This window comes from Nerophis lumbriciformis, linkage group LG09 (assembly GCF_033978685.3).
Source record: "Nerophis lumbriciformis linkage group LG09, RoL_Nlum_v2.1, whole genome shotgun sequence".
Taxonomy (NCBI): Eukaryota; Metazoa; Chordata; class Actinopteri; order Syngnathiformes; family Syngnathidae; genus Nerophis; species Nerophis lumbriciformis.
Window position 1 is genome coordinate 10,991,519 of NC_084556.2, and position 20,703 is coordinate 11,012,221.

Here is a 20,703-nt window from a genome sequence, read left to right on the forward strand (position 1 = left end):
CACAGCTTTCTCTTTGTGCTCCCCAGAGGACAGCGTTGAGCTGGTGGAGTACGAAGGCAGTGCGTCGGGCTTGATTCAGTCTTTCACGGAGCGCTTTCAGGACGACAAGGAACTAGAAGCCGACCTCTTGGAGTTAAGCAAAGTAGATTGTTCCTGTTGGTGTTGATGACTGTCTTTCTTCAGAATCCAATTCGACCTTATCTTAGCTTCTCAGATTGGTCTTCTTATAACAGACTCACAGCAAGCCTGATCAATTAACTCTACTGTATACAAAACCACGCTAGCTCACTTGGTTAATATTTCATTATTTACGATGACAAATATTTTCTTACATTCAAAAAAACGTTCCTTGATATGGTCCCACTGTTCATTCAAACACACGCATTGATTTGACTAGTCTATTTTTGTTGATCATTTTACAAGTTCAAATGTTTCAAGTTTAAATAGACTGCGAAACAATCCGGTTTTGACATGTTAATTAAGAAATGACTTAACAGTATTCAATGAACTGAGACAGAAATTGTGCAAAAATAAACTATTTGATAAAAACCCATTGTCTTTTAATTGAAATTATATTTTTCAGTCCATTTTACTTCAGTGGGCAGCATTACACTAGGTTACAGCAATTATCCCTTAATTCATGTAGTATACACATACTTATGGAAGGCCCAAATCGTACCTTACAATTTATCCATCCATGAGCATTTATTTGAAGTGCAATGTGGAATACTGTCAATTTGTGTAATTGACGCTGCATTTGTTTAAAGATTAATTTTGCTGGATATCACTTTGTTTCTGTACTGCAGTCTGTTGTGCCATCTCTGCAGCCCCCTCAAGGCCATCAAAGGAACCACGGCTGTCTGTGTCAACTGTAGCTGCTTCCATTTCTCTGTTTAGTTCTTCCACTTCATTATCATGTATTTTCTTCTCTGGGCCATGCTGGCTTGATGTGAAAGTAGGTGTTTTCTGACGGGCTTCCTCTGCCAGTGGAGACATGGCTGGAGAACAGAAGGGTGTTAAAGAGAAGGGGGAAGAAGATGGGGACTGATAGGGAGAGAGGGAAGCACTGGGAGCCTTGGGTGAAAGAGATGGGAATTGATAGTGGGTGGCGAAAGATGCGCTGGAAGGGTTCTGAGGGACGGAAGACATTTTGGGGGGAAGGGGTGGTGCTAGATAAGGAGAGAGTGATGGAGAAAGAGAGGATATGATGGCTGGAGGTGGCTGCATGTAATCTGTGTCTTCAGGTGGATGTTCTGCCACTGTTGGGAGTTGGGAGGCTTCCATTTGTGTTTGACCCTCATCAGAAAAGTTCTGAGGTCCGGCCTGCTTCAAAGCTTTACATTTTCCTTTAGTTTTGGGCATGAGGGGTGGCGGGGGCGGACGAGCGAGTGGGGGCGACAGCAGGGTGGACGTCTCTGTGGACACCCGGACCTTGAAGCTGCGTTTCATTAAGCGCCGTTTGGAAAGGATGCTGTCAGACTGCAGGAAGAGAGGGTTGATGAAGCAGAGAGCGCCCAGGCCCGAGCCGCAGTCCAGCTCTCTGGGGCTACGCGTCTCGATCGGGCAGAACTCGCGAAACAGGGTGGAATTGGGGTCTGATTCAGGAGTTGCATTGAGCTCTGAGTCGAGCTGCGGGCCGGAATTGGGTTGGGATGCTGGGATTGTTTGCGAGTTAGCAGTGGCCGTGGCTGAGATTGAAGAGTCCTGGCTCTTCTCCTGGGTCTTTGGGGCCTCTCGTGGCCCGCGGACATTCAGGTGTGAGTTCCAGAATTCTGTAAAAAGTAATGGTTGTTTAATTCATACTATTAACATTGTTTTATATGTCCATAAAACAATGAATACGCCGTTAATATAGAAATGCATCAATAACTACAGTTGGATCAGTTTTGGCCAACCTCCATTAGCTTGCGTTTATATTTTATATCGACCACAAATCAATATCGGACGATATCTGTGAAAAAGTATGTGATAAGCCAATGCTGATCCCTGCAAGCAGACATTATATATTTTTTGGTTTCCCAGTTGACAGAGGCGGCCAGGGCTAACTGTATGTCCATAGTCCATACACCGTGTTGAGCCGCTCCCTGACGTTAATAATCCTCCACTTTGGCAAATAATCTACATTTCTTACACGTATTATCGCTGGAAGACTGGAGGACAAGGCTAAACATGTTATACACAGAGTAAGACCAAGCAGAAGAAGGCATGCTAATCGATGAACTAGTTTAAGCTAGACCAGGGATTCTCAAACTGTGGTAGGGGTACCACTAGTGGTACGCCAAATAAGTACCACAACATTGAGTATCATTGTGTGTGCATTGCGTGTAAACAGTGGCCAAAAATATTTAATATACTTGTCAAATAAAACCTCTGCCTTGTTTTTAATGAATACTTAGGCCTAATACACTACTCTATTTAAGTGTTGATCATTATGGTGAAACTTGGAGAGCCAATTGTTTTCTGAGGTGGTACTTGGTTTAAAAAAAAAGTTTGAGAACCACTGAGCTAGACAAATAAGTGCTTAGTAAACATGAAGTGTAGCTGGAACTGCGTTACAACAGAAAGTAAGCAGTTAACAGGAAATTATCGATTAGATGACTTAAGAGAAGATAAAATAATGGTGCTCTGTTGATCGATCCATATATTGATAATGTCTACTCTACCAAAGGTAGTATCAGTATGTGATCAATACTAGAGTGATTTTATTTTATTTCCACAGAATCATGTTTTCGTCATTTTTGTTAATGTTTACAAAGTCCCCGGACACAGGAGGACTGTGTGGGCAAAAACCAAAGGATCTAAAAGAGTAGTAGATTGTAGTTTTTGCATTGTTTAGTTGTGTACTATTGACTGTTTCACTCAAACAATTGCATTTAATTAAAGGAAATAAGAAACTAGTTTGGATATTGTGTTGATATTGGTAAACTCAATAGCACTAACCATAAATACATTAAAAAATGTTCAGTTTATACATTGGTATCTATTAGGAACATCCCTCCCAACCTGCAATTGCCTCTTAATGTGTAAAACTGAAATAAAAATGTGTTTAATAACTTTAAGAGGGTTAGACAAAAGTATCAAAATAGGCCTTTTAGAGGTACGTCCATTTTTCGCCATTCTTCAAAAATAACCTATGTAAACAGCAGGGATTTACTGGATTTGGGTTTAAATATGAAAAAGATACCAACCTACTCCCATATGAGAGATGGACTCCAGCTCTTTGTGGGAGGTTGCTTTAGCAATGGCTTCAGGTAGCTCCAGGGGGAAGGGTAATACATCTCTGGCAAGATCATCATAGTTATACTATTAGTTATAATGCTATTTATTAATACATGAGTACAGTAAGAAAGGGCATTTTACCTGCTGACACAGTAGAATGAAATAAGTCTTGGAAGGTCTGGAAAGCTGATGGCTGAAGTCTCCAGAGAAAGAGCTGAGAAGGACAGGACAAGTGCAACTTTTAAGTATGGGTTCACAGGTCATGTATTATGAATAGTACTTACTTGAACATTCCGCCCTGATACCAAATTGCTGCACAAAGGACGGCACACTGTTGTCCACCAGGCGCACACACAGCACATTTCTTTTGGACGTGCGAGACTTGCGCACCAAGAATGTCTGCGAAACAACACATCAGACTAATAACCCATAAGACATCCATATTTTTTCTAACATTTTCAATCCGTTTTGGCTGTGCTAACGCATTATTGCTTGACTTTTCCACAGGATATTTGTTTAAAAAAAAAAAAAGTACAACTCTGTTTCTTAAATAAGCCTACAACAGCAAAACGAGGCCTGAGCGATATGACCTAAAATCTACGTTGCTCTATATTGCATTATTTGGTATGTAAATGATAAGAGAACCATTTCAAAACGGGTTACACTGAGTCCTAATTTCGGTTGTCTTATTGTTTCAAAACTACTTGCTAATTTGCTGTTAATATCTGGTTACATTTTGGTAGCATGGTTCTATCCATATTTCTGCTAAAATGTAGCTATTATTCTTCTATTATTAGGCTACTTTACATTAGTTTTGGGCGATGCTACAAATGTAGGTATCGATACAATGCCAAGAAGTTACAGGGGCAGTATCGGTCACACCAATGCTGATACTGATCATTTAATGATTTCATTTTTGATCACAATTATAATCAGAAAGAAACACAGAATGGCGGTGTTACAATATCAATTAAATATTACAAGTATTTTTTCCTGATCCCTTTTATTTCATACAATATTTTATAATACAGTCAATAGTGCAAATAACTCAACATTAGCCAAAACTACTATTGGCTCTAATTGAAATCGTTTGGGTTTTGCCTTTATAGTCCTCCTGTGTCCAGGGACTTATTTCCAGAGTTTGTAAACAATAACAAAAAATATTTTATGATAGTAAAAAAATATTAATCTAATCACTGTAGTACCGACCATATACTGATATTATACTTGGTATCGTTACTGTCGATATTTGTATCGACCGTTGTTTACATTAAATAGCTCTAGCATAGCGATTAGCATGGTATATTGTTTCCTCGTACACCATACACAACACAGTCGGTCATACGGTGTGTTTAGCTCTTCCTTGTCCTCCAGTAAGAAACAGACTTCATTTGCCGCCATGGAGGCAAAGATTAAGGTAGCCTCTATTTTGCTTGTGAGGAAACAACATTGCATTGACACTGTCTAAATTTGCGGGACACAACTTGACATGTATTATCACAAAACGACGATGGCATCAGAAGCTCTATCGTCAGCAAAATGTACATAATTTATGTTAAATATCATCTATATGGTATCGTCTAACCCAGGGGTGTCAAACTCATTTCAGATCGGGGGCCACATGGAGAAAAATCTACAAACCCTGTTTCCATATGAGTTGGGAAATTGTGTTAGATGTAAATATAAACGGAATACAATGATTTGCAAATCATTTTCAACCCATATTCAGTTGAATATGCTACAAAGACAACATATTTGATGTTCAAACTGATAAACTTTTTTTTTTTTTTTTTTGCAAATCGTTAACTTTAGAATTTGATGCCAGCAACACGTGACAAAGAAGTTGGGAAAGGTAGCAATAAATACTGATAAAGTTGAGGAATGCTCATCAAACACTTATTTGGAACATCCCACAGGTGAACAGGCAAATTGGGAACAGGTGGGTGCCATGACTGGGTATAAAAGTAGATTCCATGAAATGCTCAGTCATTCACAAACAAGGATGGGGCGAGGGTCACCACTTTGTCAACAAATGCGTGAGCATATTGTTGAACAGTTTAAGAAAAACCTTTCTCAACCAGCTATTGCAAGGAATTTAGGGATTTCACCATCTACGGTCCGTAATATCATCAAAGGGTTCAGAGAATCTGGAGAAATCACTGCACGTAAGCAGCTAAGCCCGTGACCTTCGATCCCTCAGGCTGTACTGCATCAACAAGCGACATCAGTGTGTAAAGGATATCACCACATGGGCTCAGGAACACTTCAGAAACCCACTGTCAGTAACTACAGTTGGTCGCTACATCTGTAAGTGCAAGTTAAAACTCTCCTATACAAGGCGAAAACCGTTTATCAACAACACCCAGAAACGCCGTAGGCTTCCCTGGGCCTGAGCTCATCTAAGATGGACTGATACAAAGTGGAAAAGTGTTCTGTGGTCTGACGAGTCCACATTTCAAATTGTTTTTGGAAACTGTGGACGTCGTGTCCTCCGGACCAAAGAGGAAAAGAACCATCCGGATTGTTATACGTGCAAAGTTGAAAAGCTAGCATCTGTGATGGTATGGGGGTGTATTAGTGCCTAAGACATGCGTAACTTAAACATCTGTGAAGGCACCATTAATGCTGAAAGGTACATACAGGTTTTGGAGCAACATATGTTGCCATCCAAGCAACGTTACCATGGACGCCCCTGCTTATTTCAGCAAGACAATGCCAAGCCACGTGTTACATCAACGTGGCTTCATAGTAAAAGAGTGCGGGTACGAGACTGGCCTGCCTGTAGTCCAGACCTGTCTCACATTGAAAATGTGTGGCGCATTATGAAGCCTAAAATACCACAACGGAGACCCCCGGACTGTTGAACAACTTAAGCTGTACATCAAGCAAGAATGGGAAAGAATTCCACCTGAGAAGCTTAAAAAATGTGTCTCTTAAGTTCCCAAATGTTTACTGAGTGTTGTTAAAAGGAAAGGCTATGTAACACAGTGGTGAACATGCCCTTTCCCAACTACTTTGGCACGTGTTGCAGCCATGAAATTCTAAGTTAATGATTATTTGCAAAAAAAAAATAAAGTTTATGAGTTTGAACATCAAATATCTTGTCTTTGTAGCATATTCAACTGAATATGGGTTGAAAAGGATTTGCAAATCATTGTATTCAGTTTATATTTACATCTAACACAATTTCCCAACTCATATGGAAACAGGGTTTGTACTCCCAAGTGGGCCGGACTGGTAAAATCACGGCACAATAACTTAAAAATAAAGACAACTTCAGATTGTTTTCGTTGTTTAAAAATAGAACAATCACATTCCGAAATTGTGCAATTCATAATGTTGTTGGGTTTGTTTTTATTTACACTTAAATGTTGCTGTTAATAGTATTCTATCTTTATTTGTCGTTATTTATATTTTTTGAATAAATTATGTGATAATCAGTCAACTCATTGGTGTTAATTTTCAATCTATCAAGATACAAAAATTATATCAAAATCAATTTACAGTATGTTATGTATATAATTTGATCATTTTCCTCGACTGATGTACCAACATCATGTGGTTTATTTTGTACACATGCAGCATCATCTACAAAGATACAAAGAATTGCTATTGCGACATCTAGTGGACACATTTAGAACAGCGGTTTCTTTCATTCAAAAATTTCAGGTTCATTTTTATATTCAGCAAACTAATCTCGCGGGCCGGATAAAACCTGTTCGCGGGCCTGATGCAGCCCTCGGGCCGTACGTTTGACACCCCTGGACTAACCGTTTTCATGACCATATTTGTCTTGTTTCAAAATGCCATTTTCATTTACACATTTATCTAAACATAAACAAATGCAATGCTGTACCTTAAAATTTCAACTGTGGACTACTGGCTTTTAACTTTTATATTTGTCCACCAGATGGTGCTACTTTTTCCCATTTAAAGCATGTAGCAAAAATCATAATTCCCTTTTTTTTGTTTATACTTGTTGTTTCTACTCTTCTATGACTTGTGTATACATTTCTGACCCCTGGAGGCTCCCTTTGCAGTATGTGGAGCGCAGTGGCGGCGTTGATCGACAGCTGGAGCCATACAGGGACCGTCAACAAGAGCCGGTCCAGTACGCTGATGCTCTTCAGGGATCCGCATCTTCTCTGGTGGCCTGGGAACTTGCCCTCTGATGGCTCGGTTGGTTCGGGGAAGTCATAGAGAGGCTCCTCCTGCTGTGCCATCTGTAAAAGCACAGTCTTGGTTTATGTACTGGCGGTGCAAACAAGCAAGAAAAATGTCTCAGGTTTTTTTTACAACAGGAAGACCTGCACACACCTGCGTAGTAAATCCAGGACTGTGTCAGCAAGTTCAGACTTGGTTTTAAGTGCAGTCGGAGGAGCTGCAGAAACAAATGTTAGGGGACACGCTCAACCAGAATACAAACTTACCACTAAAAAAACAACATAAGTGGAATGGATATGGAACCCATGTATGACAACTTAAACACAACAAGTCTGAACACCTTTTTACCTTGTTGCTCTTCTCCTTCCTTTTAACCCCTCTTTAGGATAGCAGAACATGCTCCTAATTTTACCAATAACTTAATACCAATAGAAAATAACATCATTTAACGGCCTGGCCTGTTATGACGTGTGACTTCTGCTCATGTCCAAGTCGCCTTCTTCTTCTTTGGTTCTTTTCCTGTTCTTCGTCTTCTTCCTTGTCTATGGCTCCTCCTCTCTCACCTGGCAGGAAACATTCTTGGAAAAAAGGAAAATGGACTTCCGAAAGCACTCGATCACTCCGGTAGGGCATCTGTCGTTTCATCCTGGACAATATTCATCATGACAAATTTGTGCTTTGTTTTAAAGATGTCCTATTTGGATGTACACAGTATGAGAAAACATTTGAAACGGAATTTTACCTTTGCAACCTCATTATACTATTGGCTAAGTTTTATATTCATAAATGTAAGTTTCTCCATTTCCGACCTGTTTTTTGTGCCTTTAAAAAAGAATTAGAACTCTACTTTGAAACGCTTTCTACCTCGAACAACCAAAAAGCTGTGAAAACTATGCTGCCTTGTTCCAAATTTGAATTATTTACGGAACTTGTGTGAGCCTGTGGCTTTACATTTTGTTACATGTATACATTTTGCATTCTATTTTAGTTGCTTTATTGAGATTACAACCACCTGGTGCTGTTTTGTACGGTTTTTCTACTATTTCTGTACTTGTTTTGATTATTATTATTTATTGATTGTATGTATATGTTGCATTTAAAAATAAAGGTTTATAAAATAAAAAATAAAAAAAAGGAAAGTGGACATAAATTATTTTACGCACCGAAATACTACTCTTTATCGACAGACATCGTTCCTTTGATATTTTTGCTGTCGCAACGTTGCTAACTATCTCTGACGTCGTCATTTTCCATTTGTGTGGCGTTTGGTTGGAAAGCTAATCATTACTTGTTTAAAAATTATACGGATAAAAAAATAATAATAATGCATTATTTTTATTTTCATTATTAATTCAATCGGACGTTCCCGTTGTGTGGCAAAAGTGCGCCCCCTGTCGCCCACGAAACCGGAGCCGGATGTGGAATTTGAAACACAGCTCCAGGACCGCGTTGGGTAAGAGACTCCGTCAGCTAAAGCAATGCTACAGTTGTTCTTATTTTCCCTATTTGTGTGTGTAAAATAGCCATATGTTACGGTCGACATGTGTTGTCCTCAAAACTAACCGAATAAAAGCAAGCGAGATCAAAGAATACAGGGATATATCTCACGAATCTTATTGAAAGCGAGTCTAGCTAGTTTAGCTAGTGTTAGCATACCTGCTACAAAATGGCTAGCGATGTCGTTTCTGTTTGTTGCGTTACTGACTTCGTTTCTCACCATTACAGTTGCCCGGTGTAATATTTGTAAGTCTTATCCAGGCGCTCACTCGCCACGCGTGGGCCAAAGTTATTCGGTGACGTGAAGCTAACGGATTTGTTTGCTTAGCTACCTGTTAGCCCAAGCTCGCGTCGATTCAACTTTAATTGATTGAAATAACTTGAAAAGTGTATCGCGTTGTGATAACCAAGTTTAATTATCACTCGCAATTTGTGCAAAGCCCCGTTTATCATGCTATTTACGTTTTTAAACCTCATTATTTCCCGAATGTGACACTTGTGAAACGTTCTCCTGCAGATGTCCTGGTTGTTACAGAGATGAGCGGAGACTACGTCAAGTTGTTTGTGGGCAACCTTCCTTTAGACGCAACCCAAGACGAACTCAACAAGCTTTTTGCTCCTTATGGGGAGATCAACACTTGCTCCTTGCTCAGACAGTATGCCTTTGTTACCCTGAATGGAGATGGAGCGGCGGACAGGTATTCTGGAATATTCCCTTAGATAATTATAGCGCACACATGCAGGTTAAGTCACCCCATTCTCGCTTTCCGCAGGGCGATACGGCATCTGGACGGCAAGGAGTACAGAGGCAGACCACTTGTGGTGGAGGAGTCGCGTGCACGCCCGCCAAACTCCACCAAAGTGTTTGTGGGGAACCTCAGCGCCACTTGTTCCGCGGATGACCTGCATGGGCTGTTCTCGACATTCGGGAGAGTTTTAGATTGCGATAAAGTCAAAGGTAAGGTAAAAGTAAAACATGCAGAACAAGGCAATGTACACATTTTTCTAATTATTTTTGTTGTCCTCTACAGCCAGGTTATGTTCAAATGTTGGCTATGCATTTGTGCATATGGAAAGAAAGGAGGAGGCGTTGGCAGCTATCGAGGCTCTCAATGGGACAATTTTCAAGGGCCGTCAGCTGGCCGTAGAGCTCTCCAAAGCTCAACCTTTGGTCAACCAGCTCCCAACCGGGAATTCAGGCGGTGAGTTTTTAAGGTTTTAAAACAATGCTTGAAATAACAAGAAACTGATTCCTTCTACACGTTTTCCCCTCTCGTTGTTTTTTTCCCCAGGTGGTCGAGAGGGTCTCCTTCCTCGGCCAGCTGCCTCCTTGGAGCATCACCAGAGTCATGCTGCTGTGCTTGCAGCGGCTGCAGCAGCTGCCGCTGGACTACCCATACAAGTGAGTTTAATTACTTAGCTTGCCACTCGTGTCAATGTTCTTCAAGTGAGTGCACCACGCACGATTCAGTAACTATTTTGTTATATCTTAAGGAGTACTTTAGAGAAGGTTTGTGCAGCTTGCGTATGTATTGGAGACCCTGTGAATTACTTTTATACATTTTTTTTTGTAAATGACACAACTGAGAAACCAATATAATTATGTCTTGCCTACAGTCCAGCATAGTGACATGAGATTTGTAAAATAAATCTATTTGTCAAAATATTTGCACAAAGTTTGGATTTTTGGCAAAGATATATTTTTGTGTTGTCTTAATGTCTATCCATCTTTGTCCATTCATCTCCTATCGCTCTGTCGTGTTATTTGATTGAATCAATGGACATGAAACTGGCTGCACTCCTTTATTAAGTCCACGTTCAGAGTGTTGCAGATGTAAGATTGCGTGCGACTCGATCACTGTAGTAGAAAATACAGATTAAACGGGAGGAAGGCGCCAGGAAAGAAGGACAAAAAGTGGAAGTTTTGACAAGTTAATATAAGCAGAGGAGACGTACTGTAAACGACCAGCGCTGCATGCAAGGAGAGAAAGGGAAGGTGGGGCCTTGCGGTCGAGCACACCAAAGAAGAATTCTCCCATGAAATTAGATAATTGCCCTGTCAGATATCAAAACAGATTTGGGGAGAATTATTGACAATAAGAGCATTTTTTTCTCTAATTAATTAAAAAAAATGTCACTTTTCTCATGAAGGGTTAAACGAGTTGATTCTTGAGCAGTGGTTATTAGTATCTACTTTACTAATATTTTTTTAATACTAAATACTGGTATCAAATATGTATATATTGTATCTGCTGATGTAGTTCTGTTGTAGTTGTTAAAAAAGTGATACCGATTTTTTTCTTTAAAAAGGCCAATGCGAAACAGAGCGCATCTGGGGAGTATTCACAGTGCTTCATTGTTTCCACATTTTATGTTACAGCTTTATTCCAAAATTGATTGATTGATACATATGTTTTTGTCCTCAGAATTCTACACACAATACTCCAAAATGGCAATGTAAAGTATTTTAAAATATTTTTTTTGCGAATGTATTAAAAAATAAAAAACTAAGAAATCACATGCACAAAAATATTCACAACCTTTTCCATTAAGTTCAAAAGTGAGATCAGGGGCACCCTGTTGCAACTGATCATCATTGAGATGTTACTACAGCTTAACTGGAGTCCAACTGCTGCAAATTCAGTTACGGTAGTTGGACATGATTTGGAAAGGCACACACCTGTCTATATACAAGGTCCCAGACTAGTATTGTCCCGATACCAATATTTTGTTACCGGTACTTTTTAGGGGCAGTATAGTACCGAATATGTTTCATTAGTATCGTGGTACTATTCTAATACCGGTATACCGTACAGCCCTATCCCAGACTTGACAGTGCATGGCAAAGCACACACCAAAAATTGCAGTCAAATTAATTGTCTGTAGACCTCTTACACAGGATTGTCTCGAGGCGCAAGTCTGGGGATGTGTACAAAAAAATATCTGCTGCCTTGAAGGTCCCAATGAGCACAGTGGCTTCCGTCATTCGTAAATGGAAGGAGTTTGGAACCACCGGGACTCTTCCTAGAGCTGGCCGGCCGTCTGAGCAATTGTGGGAGAAGGGCCCAAGTCAGGGAGGTGACCAGGAACCCGATGGTCACTCTGTCAGAGCTACATCATTCCTCTGTGGAGAGAGGAAACATTTGCAGGAGGACAACCATCTCTGCAGCAATACACCAATCAGGCATCTATGGTAGAGTGGTCAGACATAAGCCATTCCTTGGTAAAGGTTTGCCAAAATGCACATGAAACACTCTCAGATCATGAGACAAAGATTGAACTCTTTGGCGTGAATGCCAGGCATCATGTTTTGAGGAAACCAGGCATCGCTCATCACCAGGTGTATATACCAACCTGACAGTGATGCATGGTGGTGGCAGCATCATGCTGAGGATGTTGTTCAGCGGCAGGAACTGGAGACTAGTCCGGATAGAAGGAAAGGTGAATGCAGTTATGTACAGAGACATTCTGGATTAAAAAACCTGCTCCAGAGCACTCTTGAACTCAGACTGGAGCGACTGTTTATCTTTCAGCGAGACAACAACCCTAAGCACACAGCCAATACATCAAATGAATAGTTTCAGGACAACTCTGTATATATCCTTGAGTGGCAGAGCCAGAACCTAGACTTGAATCTGCTTGAACATTTCTGGAGAGATCTAAAAATGGCTGTGCACAACGCTTTCCATCCAACCTGATGAAGCTTGAGAGGTGCTGCAAAGAGGAATGGGCGAAACTGACTTTGCTGCCAAATGTGCATCAACAGAATGGAGCAAAGGCTGTGAATACCTGCGTACATGTGATTTCTTAGTTTTTTATTTTTAAGAAATTTCAAAAAGCTTTAAACAGTTTTTCACATTGTCATTGTAGGGTATTGTCTGTCGAATTTTCAAGGACCAAAATCAATTAATTTATTTTTGGAACAAGGCTCTAACATAACAAAATGTGGAAAAAGTTAAGTGCTGTCAATACTTTCATTGGACGTCAAAATGCCAAATATCGGTGCTGATAATCGGTTCAGTATTGTGTCCACTGGTTGGCTCAGTTTCAGCTAGCACTTACTATATTGGAGTAAATTGTACATGGGACTAAAGGGTGTTAATATCTGTAATGTATTTAGAAGGTCTTGAACAGTTTTTTTATGCTTGAGCTATGAAAATATTCTATTCATAATGAATGACTCCTAATTCACAGAAATTCATTAATCGCGGTTATTTTCGAAACCAATTGTTCACTGTGAGGTGTACTCGCACTTGTGTTGCCAGCCATTTTGACAATTACGGCAATGTTCAACTCCTTTTCAGACATTTAATTGCTACTTGTTCTCCAAGCTGTACACAGACTACTGTAACTTATAGTTGTATATTACTTGCAATAGTGTTGTCAAAAATATTGTTTCTCTCTGCAGGTGCAACAAAGCGTCCATAACTCGTTCTACAATACAACATCCTTTGACCCGACCTATGCTGCCCTGAAGGGCATTACGAGTTCTAAAGGCGCAGACGGAGTTATATACGGCGCTCTTGCCAGCCAGGTGTACGGATCCGTGGCTGACCAGGTGTACCATGACATGGCCAATCACACTACAGCACCAAGCACTGTGGCTGAAGAGTACGAGCCTCAGACCACACCGGACCCAACAACACTTTTTGAAGCTGCAAGAGCCAAATTTTTCCAGGAGGGACAGAAGGTATTTAAGTCTACAAACATTCTAAACAGATCATGGATATTTGGGATCTTTATTCACTTTTATTAAAACGCAGGTTCTGGCTGAGCAGCAGGCAGGAAGAAAAACAACATCGACGACAACCACCACCACAACAACTACAGATACAACACCATCGGAAACCGAGCGGGATCGCAGCCCGATCAGAGGAAACAAAGCAGCCTTGCTTCCTGACCCTGGTCCAGGTTCCTTCACAAATCGAGCCAAGCGCCGTGCTTTGCTGCCGACGCCTCCAGGGGTGCCTGAAGACTCTGCAACTGCTACTGCTGAAGGGGCTGATTCTGTTGCAAGGTACACTAAACAAATCATTCCTCTTCATGATAGTGACAAATGAAGACAAGTCCACGTTTTGCCTCTCTTCCTTTTTATGATTATCTCTTCCATTTTAAATTGTAACTGCAGGTCCTACACAGAATATTACCAGCAAATGCATCAGTACCAGCAGTACCAGCAACAATATCAACAACAGTACCATTACCTCCAGTATGCTTACACCAATCCTCCGCCGCCTCCTCCGCCGGCCACAACAGAATCCTCTAGCTCAATCCCTCCACCCCCAGGGACATATACGGCACCCCCGACCTACTCTGCGACGCAGGACTACGGGCCCCCAGGAACGTACGACCCGCCCACGAGTTACGACCAATCATCGGCGAGCTACAACGCCTCGGCTGCGAGCTACGGCGCCTCCGGAAACTACAACGCCTATGACCCATCGGGAGGCTACGGGGCGTACGATACATCCGGAGCTTACGCAGCAGCGGGAAGCTACTCCACATCCACACCGTATGAGCAGACACCCGCACACGGGCAACCCACGCCCCAGCGCAATGATTACCCTTACAACACGCCAGAACCCCCGTATCGATAGTCCCAACCCTTCACACAGTCCTACTCACTGCAGATGTGTGTGAGTTGTTGCATAAGGGGCAGTTGAAGGGTGAAATGAGGCAAGCAGCAAGGTTATTTGAATGTGCGGTAAATCTCATTGTTGTCAATCTTGGCTTATCTCGTCTCCATCTAGCTTAGCTTTTGTTGGTGACTATTTGATACATGCAGTAGTACTGCATACAGACATCTCTTCATTGTTGCTCTTGCTCAGCTGGTTTTGTGAGGCAGGAAGTTACACGTTATGAGCCTGTATCAGGGAAGGCCTACTTGGCAGTTATGGAGCATTGCTGGCTGTTTAAGATGTTAGGATCGGGCTGTTTTTTTAACAAATTGACAGGATACCGTTTTTTTAAGGAGTTCTATCCCAGTTAAACATGCCTATTTATCTTTGTGTTGATGATTTGGACATGTATACACACCCAACTGCATCGCAGTATGGCCCCTCTGTGCAGTGTTTACAATTGGCATTTCTGCATTTTTTGGTAAAAGTCGAGCCGTTTTTTAATGGCAAAATTCAACAATTCGGGCACTCCCAACATGTCTCCTTGCAGTCACACAACCTTGGCTTTTGAGTGATTCATTTTGAGCTAAGTTTGAATGTTTCTGCATAGCATAAGGGTTGGAAAACATTTTGGAGAATTCATCCGTATCAACTGTCTTTGCATTACCGGTAGGTGTGCGCATCTTGAGTCAAAGGAAGGCGTCTCTCCTGCTTTTTAAGTAGTATTCAGTTTAAGAACATTTGGGAAAATGTTTCAGGCTGCAGATGTGATTTATTTGTATGTATATACATTTATCAATACCAGGAAGCTTGATTTGGCCAATTTTGATCTCTTCAAATGTGATGAAAGTCCTAACTGTTGAGGTTAAGCTACTCGTCATACCTGACAATACTAGTGTAAATATATCTTGCCTTCATAAATTGATGAAGTTGTCAGCCAACATTTGGTTTTACACTGACTGTTATTAGATATCAGGCCATTGCATCGGAGACAGGGGTGTGATGTAGATGGGACAGGTGCATAGAGGTTCGCAAAGCTACAGGTGAGCCAAGCTGAGATCTGTGTGAATTGAGCAGGAAGACTGTTGACTCTGGTTTGTGAAAGCACACTCACACCTTGCTAGATTTCCCATTCGGCCTCATTGGCTACCACACATGTAAAGTAATACCCCAGCTTACTCCGAAAGGCACATATTGAGCTTCATTTGTTCCCTTGGTGATTGTAGCACACACTTTCTCTCTGTTGCACAGCCTCGTAACATGCCACAATATTCCAGCTTCTCCATGTAAACTTGTTAGTTGCATGCCATGTTGTTGCTGCTGCTCCAGCCACCTTCTTCCTCTTGCTGATTATTGCAGCTAGAGTGGGAGGGAGCCATACTCTGAGCCCTTGCCCTGGACGTACGCCACGCGCTGCTGTAAGCGCGGGATGGGGAAACAGCAGCGTTAGGCCTGAAACTGCTGTGGATGATGGGGTGGCCCCCCCTCGCTAAAGGTAAACACTCAGTACCACACACTCCTGCCCCTGCCCGAAACAACACGCGTACACCGTTATACACACACACACACACAGTCTTTTTCACTTTTTTGGGACATTTTTTTGATGTTTTTCCTCTCCCTTTTTACATACATTCCTGGCCCTGAAGATCATCCGTGATCTTTGAAGATGGCGCCTCTAGTGTGAATCTGAAGGTAAAGCAGATAAATCCTGTCCCGCGAGAGCATCACAGGAGTAGGTCACACTTAGTTAGCATGATCACTATCTTTTTTTGTCTTTTCTTTTTTTAAACGCAACGACACTGTGGCCACTTTTTTTGGCTAAAAGTGCCTTGCTGAAGATACCATTGCTCGGCCCTTTATTTCAGAGGCCAATAAAGCTGGCTCAGGATCGGTTGCCGCGTCAAAAAAAATCCTCCCCCACCATGAAGACTATTCTCAATGCCACTTCCAACCTGTATTAATGACAATGAACACAGATATCAATTTGTTTTAAGTGACATTTTGTCCATGTTCTTTTGAAATGTTTAATTATCAATAAAAACAAAAACAAATTCAGCGGTAAACGTGTTCTCCTTTCTGTGTGGATGTTTGAGATCTTCATCCTGTATTTGTGCTAAGTGTGTTGCAGAGTAGTCATCAAATCACTTAGAGTTAAGCATCAGATGACGTTTTATTCAGTTTCCTTCCAAATACATCAGCTTTCGTTTCGTGGTGATCATTGCTTTTGTATGCAAACAAAAAGGATATATGGAGACAGTCAATTACGCAGTCTACACAGAGGGTATGCTGAGGTAATAGACCAGATGTTTTCAAAGTGTGCCAGTGAGCCTTCCCGTACTCCCTGAAAAATAGAATTTCTGAAGCTTATTTTGTGGTGTTTAACGCCATCCTTCACAATTCATTTTGCTTTTAAACATCAGCTTTTAATTTTCTCAAGCTGTTGCACCTCTCTGCAATTCTTAACTGCCCTCCCTTTGAAACCGTTGGCATTGGCATGTTCCGATTTATGGCGAAACACAATCTCTTAATTCTGATTGTTTTACATTAAAATCCTGGGTTTGGTAGTCTTACAATATGCGAATCGAAACTACCAGCTGATTAATGGTTACGTTCGTATTAACTATTTTCTTCACCTATGACAAGCGCTGATTCTGTAGACCAGGGTTTCCCAAACTTCGGTTAATGGTCCAAAACCTTGCAAACTTAGCTGATGCTATAATAGATGTCATGTAGTCTGCATTTCAATATGGTGCAAGTATCTGTTTTGGGTCTTGAGTATTAAAAACCTTGGTAAACTCTGCTGTATACTAATGACTATAACATTGGAGATTATGGATGCAACTAGTGGATACATTTTCATGGTATCTGGGGATTTCTAGTATAGTTTTGTTTCAGATTGTTGTTTCAGATGGTATTTCTACAGTTTGTAGTGTGAAAAACATCTCTGATGAACTCCAGTGTGCTCAAACTAACAAACCTGTAGCCTTTTGTGTTGTCTCTCTTACAGAAAAGGAACGAATAGAAGAAAAGAACAAGCGGCGTACACCTGACAGGTAATCTGTGTGTTACAAAAATAAAGTTTATAGAGGCCCGTCCTCAGACTGTGCACTTGCTACGACCTGGTATGTTGTTGCTCTGTAATAGTTAAAGTTGAGGCTTCTAGTGGATTTTGCCCTGTGTTTTTGTCTGTTACGTAACCAGGGCCGAGTGGTGGACTGGGAACATTTTAATATCAGCTATAATGGCAACAGACAGGACTAGACTGAGCAAACACGTTAAGATACACTGCACAACATGGACCAGACCAAACACTTATTACAGTACTTTTGACTTTCATTTGCAAAACCTGCCATAATGTTGCTGGCATTGTATGAAAAAGGAGCGAGCGTTCAAACACATATTGGAAAATAGCAAGGCTTGTTTTTAATAATAAACGGCAATCTTAAACAAGACTGCAATGTTGAGCTTGCTACAATGAGAAAAAAACTGGCATTGACATTCATGGTGTTTTACAAAGATGGTAGCCGGGTTTGAAGTTCTTCAAGGGATTCCTGCACGGTTTGCATTTCTGCATGCAAGGCAGCCTTCAAACAGTCACCGACGCCCCACTGTGTTGTAAAACCATATGATTTATGAATGTCAATTAGCGTCCATGGAAAGGAAGGGAAAAAAAAAGATCTTGTGCAGAAACAGTTTTCAAACGCACAAGATAAAAGTGAAAGTTACGACAATGGTCATGCTGTTACCAGGCCCACAATCTAATAAAAAGACAACACTTAATCATGCAAAAAAAAAAAAAAACACACAACTTACAAAATAACTGAATTGAAACCCAACCAAAAAATTTGAGTTCTGATCCTCCGTAACGACCTTGACTTAGAAGCTGCGCATTGATGATGACTTTGGTGCAAAAAAATGTTCCTGTTTTTCAAAGAAGACAGACCCTGTCCTGTCCTCTTCCTTGATGAAGACACTCTTGGTATAGACCAGTTGTGATAAGCCTCTTTTACACAGAAATCCCACAAATTAGCCGCGTCAGAGCCGTAACAGCAGCGGATCCAGCTTTTATTGGCGTTTTTGCTCAGGGCGCAACACGGCATTGGATAATTAGACAATTGCTTTCAACAATACAGGACAGTAGAAGTAAGGGTCAGGATTGCAGAATATCCTTCCACACAGGCGTCCTCCCACCTCTGTTACGGCTCTGAGACTACCTCTGAAGGCAGATAATTGCCAACTTCATTGTCTATTCTGTAGACTTGGGGCAACAGAGGAAAAAGACTGCTTTTACAGGCTGTGTGAAAGGGGCTTCAGTTTAACTTAGACACCCCTAAACCCCTTCCCTCCCCCTGTGGACGGACAGAAACATGATTAACATCAAACCCCCCAAACCCTCCACCAGCCTCTGGACTATGACACCGTGAAAACACAACCATTCAAACACAGATACAGCAAGAAATTGTCTCACACACAGTACGTCATCCAACGGAGGGTAAGGGGGAGGTGGACTCCAGCCACCACAGTACAAGGAACACGTCTAAAAACACACATGAACAGCATCGCCTATTTACAGAGGACACACTTAACAGGCATTCAGTGGTTGCCCCTGCTGACGGACAAAGACAAACCCCCTGGAACACAGTGATGAAAAAGTAAAGATGTCCAAATGTCAGGCAGCCTTGGAGCCTATTTCCAACGTCAAACTGCTGGTAGTCACTGAAGCTGCAGGGGCGTTGACTTTGGCTCGCTTTTAGTAGGGAACTCGAGCGATCGAGTCCTTGCACAGACTTGAGACAGGGTCAAAACAAACCACTCGCTCTTAAACCAAAAAACACGACGCCTCTCCTACACAACAAATGCCACAAATAAAAAAACAAACACAGCCCGATTGATTATTGCCCCTTTCGACTGTACATCCCAGCAATGATTTTTAGGTTTGTTTGTGCAGCAGAGCTTTGCCCCATCATCTAAAGATTTTTGTGCTATAAAGACAGATCAAAGTCTCACATTGAACACCTCATTAAAGCTGTCCCAGCTAATCTATCAACCTCGAACGGCTGGGCCGTGATTGACGGGCATTAACCCTCAACCGCCTTGTTAACTCTGCTCGCTGACCTTTTTAGATGTCCTATGCATAAATGTTAACACTACATTAACAAACCCGTCTTCTGCAGTAATTACCCTTGTCTGGCATGTTAAAATTACTTTTTTTTTGTCTCCTGGTCAGGAAAGGACATCATACACACCCTTGGTGGGGGCTTTGAACATTTCAGATAAGAGACCATCTATCTGGCTCTTAGTGCATTTGAGGATACAAAAGAGCGTTTCTGTACATAATTCTGACGACAACACAGCGAAATCTAAAAAAACTGGTTTTGCATGATATAGCACAGCTGCAGAGGAATGAAAATAACAGTGTAAAGTAGAAAGTCGTCAAAGGGGTTTGATTACATCCAAATTTGCGATTCCTGGGTCTGGCTCAGTGCTTTTTGTCAGTAGTTCCAGTGCAGTGACACAAAAACATACACAATCTATCCACACATACACGGCATGCCCCCTAATGAAGTGAAGTTGGCAAACAAGAACAACAAATGGAGCTAAAAAAACACACCAACATGTAAAAACGGTTCGAATGGGAACAAAACACACACGCACGCACGCACACCCTTGGCAAAGATCACATTGAGTAAAGTGCCAGAAAAACGATCCAATGTTTTTTAAACTCCGGGGACACGTAGGGAGACGGTCAGAGCGGGTGGCGATGGAGCAGCTATGCTTCAGTGGAGTCGTAGCGTCATCACAGGTCGATTGTTGGCAAATGGTGTGAGTGGGATTGTAGCCTCTGGTGCCTCTGCATTTGGATTTGAAGAGCAATCAGTCTGCGACACCGACTGGAAGCGAGGAGGGCCAAGGGCCGGTTCTTTTTCTCCTTCTTCAGCTCTCTTTCATTCCATCTCTGTCCTCTCTCTTTGTCCCACTGTCCAGTTTGTTGTCTTCACAGCTCTTTCTCTGGCGCTCTGGGCTTGGATGCCACGATCACGGCATCGTTGTTTTACATGAAGTGCATCTGCGGGCCAAGCACAGGGTCGTGGGTGAGTCGATTGATCTTAACACACAAACTCTGTAGTGGCGGCCATAGTGTTGTGCCTTTTAATGTTACAATTGTCGTTTGTTGGTTGGTCATTTGGGTTTTGCCAAAATTGGT

The 20,703-nt window shown here is 41.6% G+C and overlaps 3 protein-coding genes and 1 pseudogene across 10 annotated transcripts in view; 2 read left to right on the forward strand and 2 right to left on the reverse strand.

Moving 5' to 3' along the window:
* Positions 1–549, forward strand: part of dpp3 (dipeptidyl-peptidase 3) — a 30,198-nt gene extending 29,649 nt beyond the window's left edge. For both annotated transcript variants that reach the window (XM_061962593.2, XM_061962595.2), the window contains one exon: positions 27–549. In XM_061962593.2, the coding sequence (XP_061818577.2) occupies positions 27–166 (140 nt within the window). In that variant the 3' untranslated portion in view covers positions 167–549. The remainder of the gene's footprint in view (positions 1–26) is intronic.
* Positions 530–9,144, reverse strand: LOC133607716 (uncharacterized). Of its 3 annotated transcripts, none has more exons than XM_061962607.2 (8): positions 9,040–9,144; positions 7,732–7,946; positions 7,537–7,600; positions 7,230–7,442; positions 3,504–3,618; positions 3,361–3,433; positions 3,189–3,280; positions 530–1,772 (listed from the first exon to the last, which is right to left on the reverse strand). In XM_061962607.2, the coding sequence occupies exons 4-8, from the start codon at positions 7,440–7,442 to the stop codon at positions 769–771; spliced, it is 1,497 nt and encodes a 498-aa protein (XP_061818591.2). In that variant the 5' UTR covers positions 7,537–7,600; positions 7,732–7,946; positions 9,040–9,144; the 3' UTR covers positions 530–768. The 3 variants fall into 3 exon arrangements, with proteins under 3 accessions (XP_061818591.2, XP_061818590.2, XP_061818592.2); XM_061962606.2 differs by having other exon boundaries at positions 7,732–8,029; positions 8,547–9,100; XM_061962608.2 differs by having other exon boundaries at positions 7,239–7,442; positions 7,732–8,029; positions 8,547–9,096.
* LOC133607715 (uncharacterized) lies at positions 7,936–16,553 on the forward strand. Of its 5 annotated transcripts, XR_009815438.2 has the most exons (10): positions 8,767–8,836; positions 9,398–9,578; positions 9,654–9,838; positions 9,912–10,082; positions 10,173–10,282; positions 13,289–13,570; positions 13,644–13,897; positions 14,009–14,089; positions 14,167–14,392; positions 15,858–16,553. XR_009815438.2 is itself a non-coding variant. In XM_061962601.2 (9 exons), exons 1-9 carry the CDS (start codon positions 8,800–8,802, stop codon positions 15,859–15,861), a joined length of 1,608 nt encoding a protein of 535 aa, XP_061818585.1. In that variant the 5' UTR covers positions 8,767–8,799; the 3' UTR covers positions 15,862–16,553. The 5 variants fall into 5 exon arrangements, 4 of the variants coding, with proteins under 4 accessions (XP_061818588.1, XP_061818585.1, XP_061818589.1 ...); XM_061962601.2 differs by having other exon boundaries at positions 14,009–14,392; XM_061962605.2 differs by lacking the exon at positions 15,858–16,553 and having other exon boundaries at positions 14,167–14,478.
* Positions 16,554–17,898: 1,345 nt separating this feature from the next.
* The window catches only part of LOC133607709 (phosphatidylinositol-binding clathrin assembly protein-like), a 35,501-nt pseudogene continuing 32,696 nt past the window's right edge, over positions 17,899–20,703 (reverse strand).

Bases quoted from the DNA above. Each gene is read 5' to 3' on its own strand.
- LOC133607716 (XM_061962607.2), bottom strand. From the start codon at position 7,442: ATGGCACAGCAGGAGGAGCCTCTCTATGACTTCCCCGAACCAACCGAG. The intron at 3,434-3,503 runs GTAAGTACTATT...TGTCCTTCTCAG, and splicing joins TATCAGGGCGGAATGTTCAA to CTCTTTCTCTGGAGACTTCA. The intron at 3,281-3,360 runs GTAAAATGCCCT...TGATCTTGCCAG, and splicing joins TCATTCTACTGTGTCAGCAG to AGATGTATTACCCTTCCCCC.
- LOC133607715 (XM_061962602.2), top strand. From the start codon at position 8,800: ATGTGGAATTTGAAACACAGCTCCAGGACCGCGTTGG. The intron at 8,837-9,397 runs GTAAGAGACTCC...GTTCTCCTGCAG, and splicing joins CAGCTCCAGGACCGCGTTGG to ATGTCCTGGTTGTTACAGAG. The intron at 9,839-9,911 runs GTAAGGTAAAAG...TGTCCTCTACAG, and splicing joins AGATTGCGATAAAGTCAAAG to CCAGGTTATGTTCAAATGTT.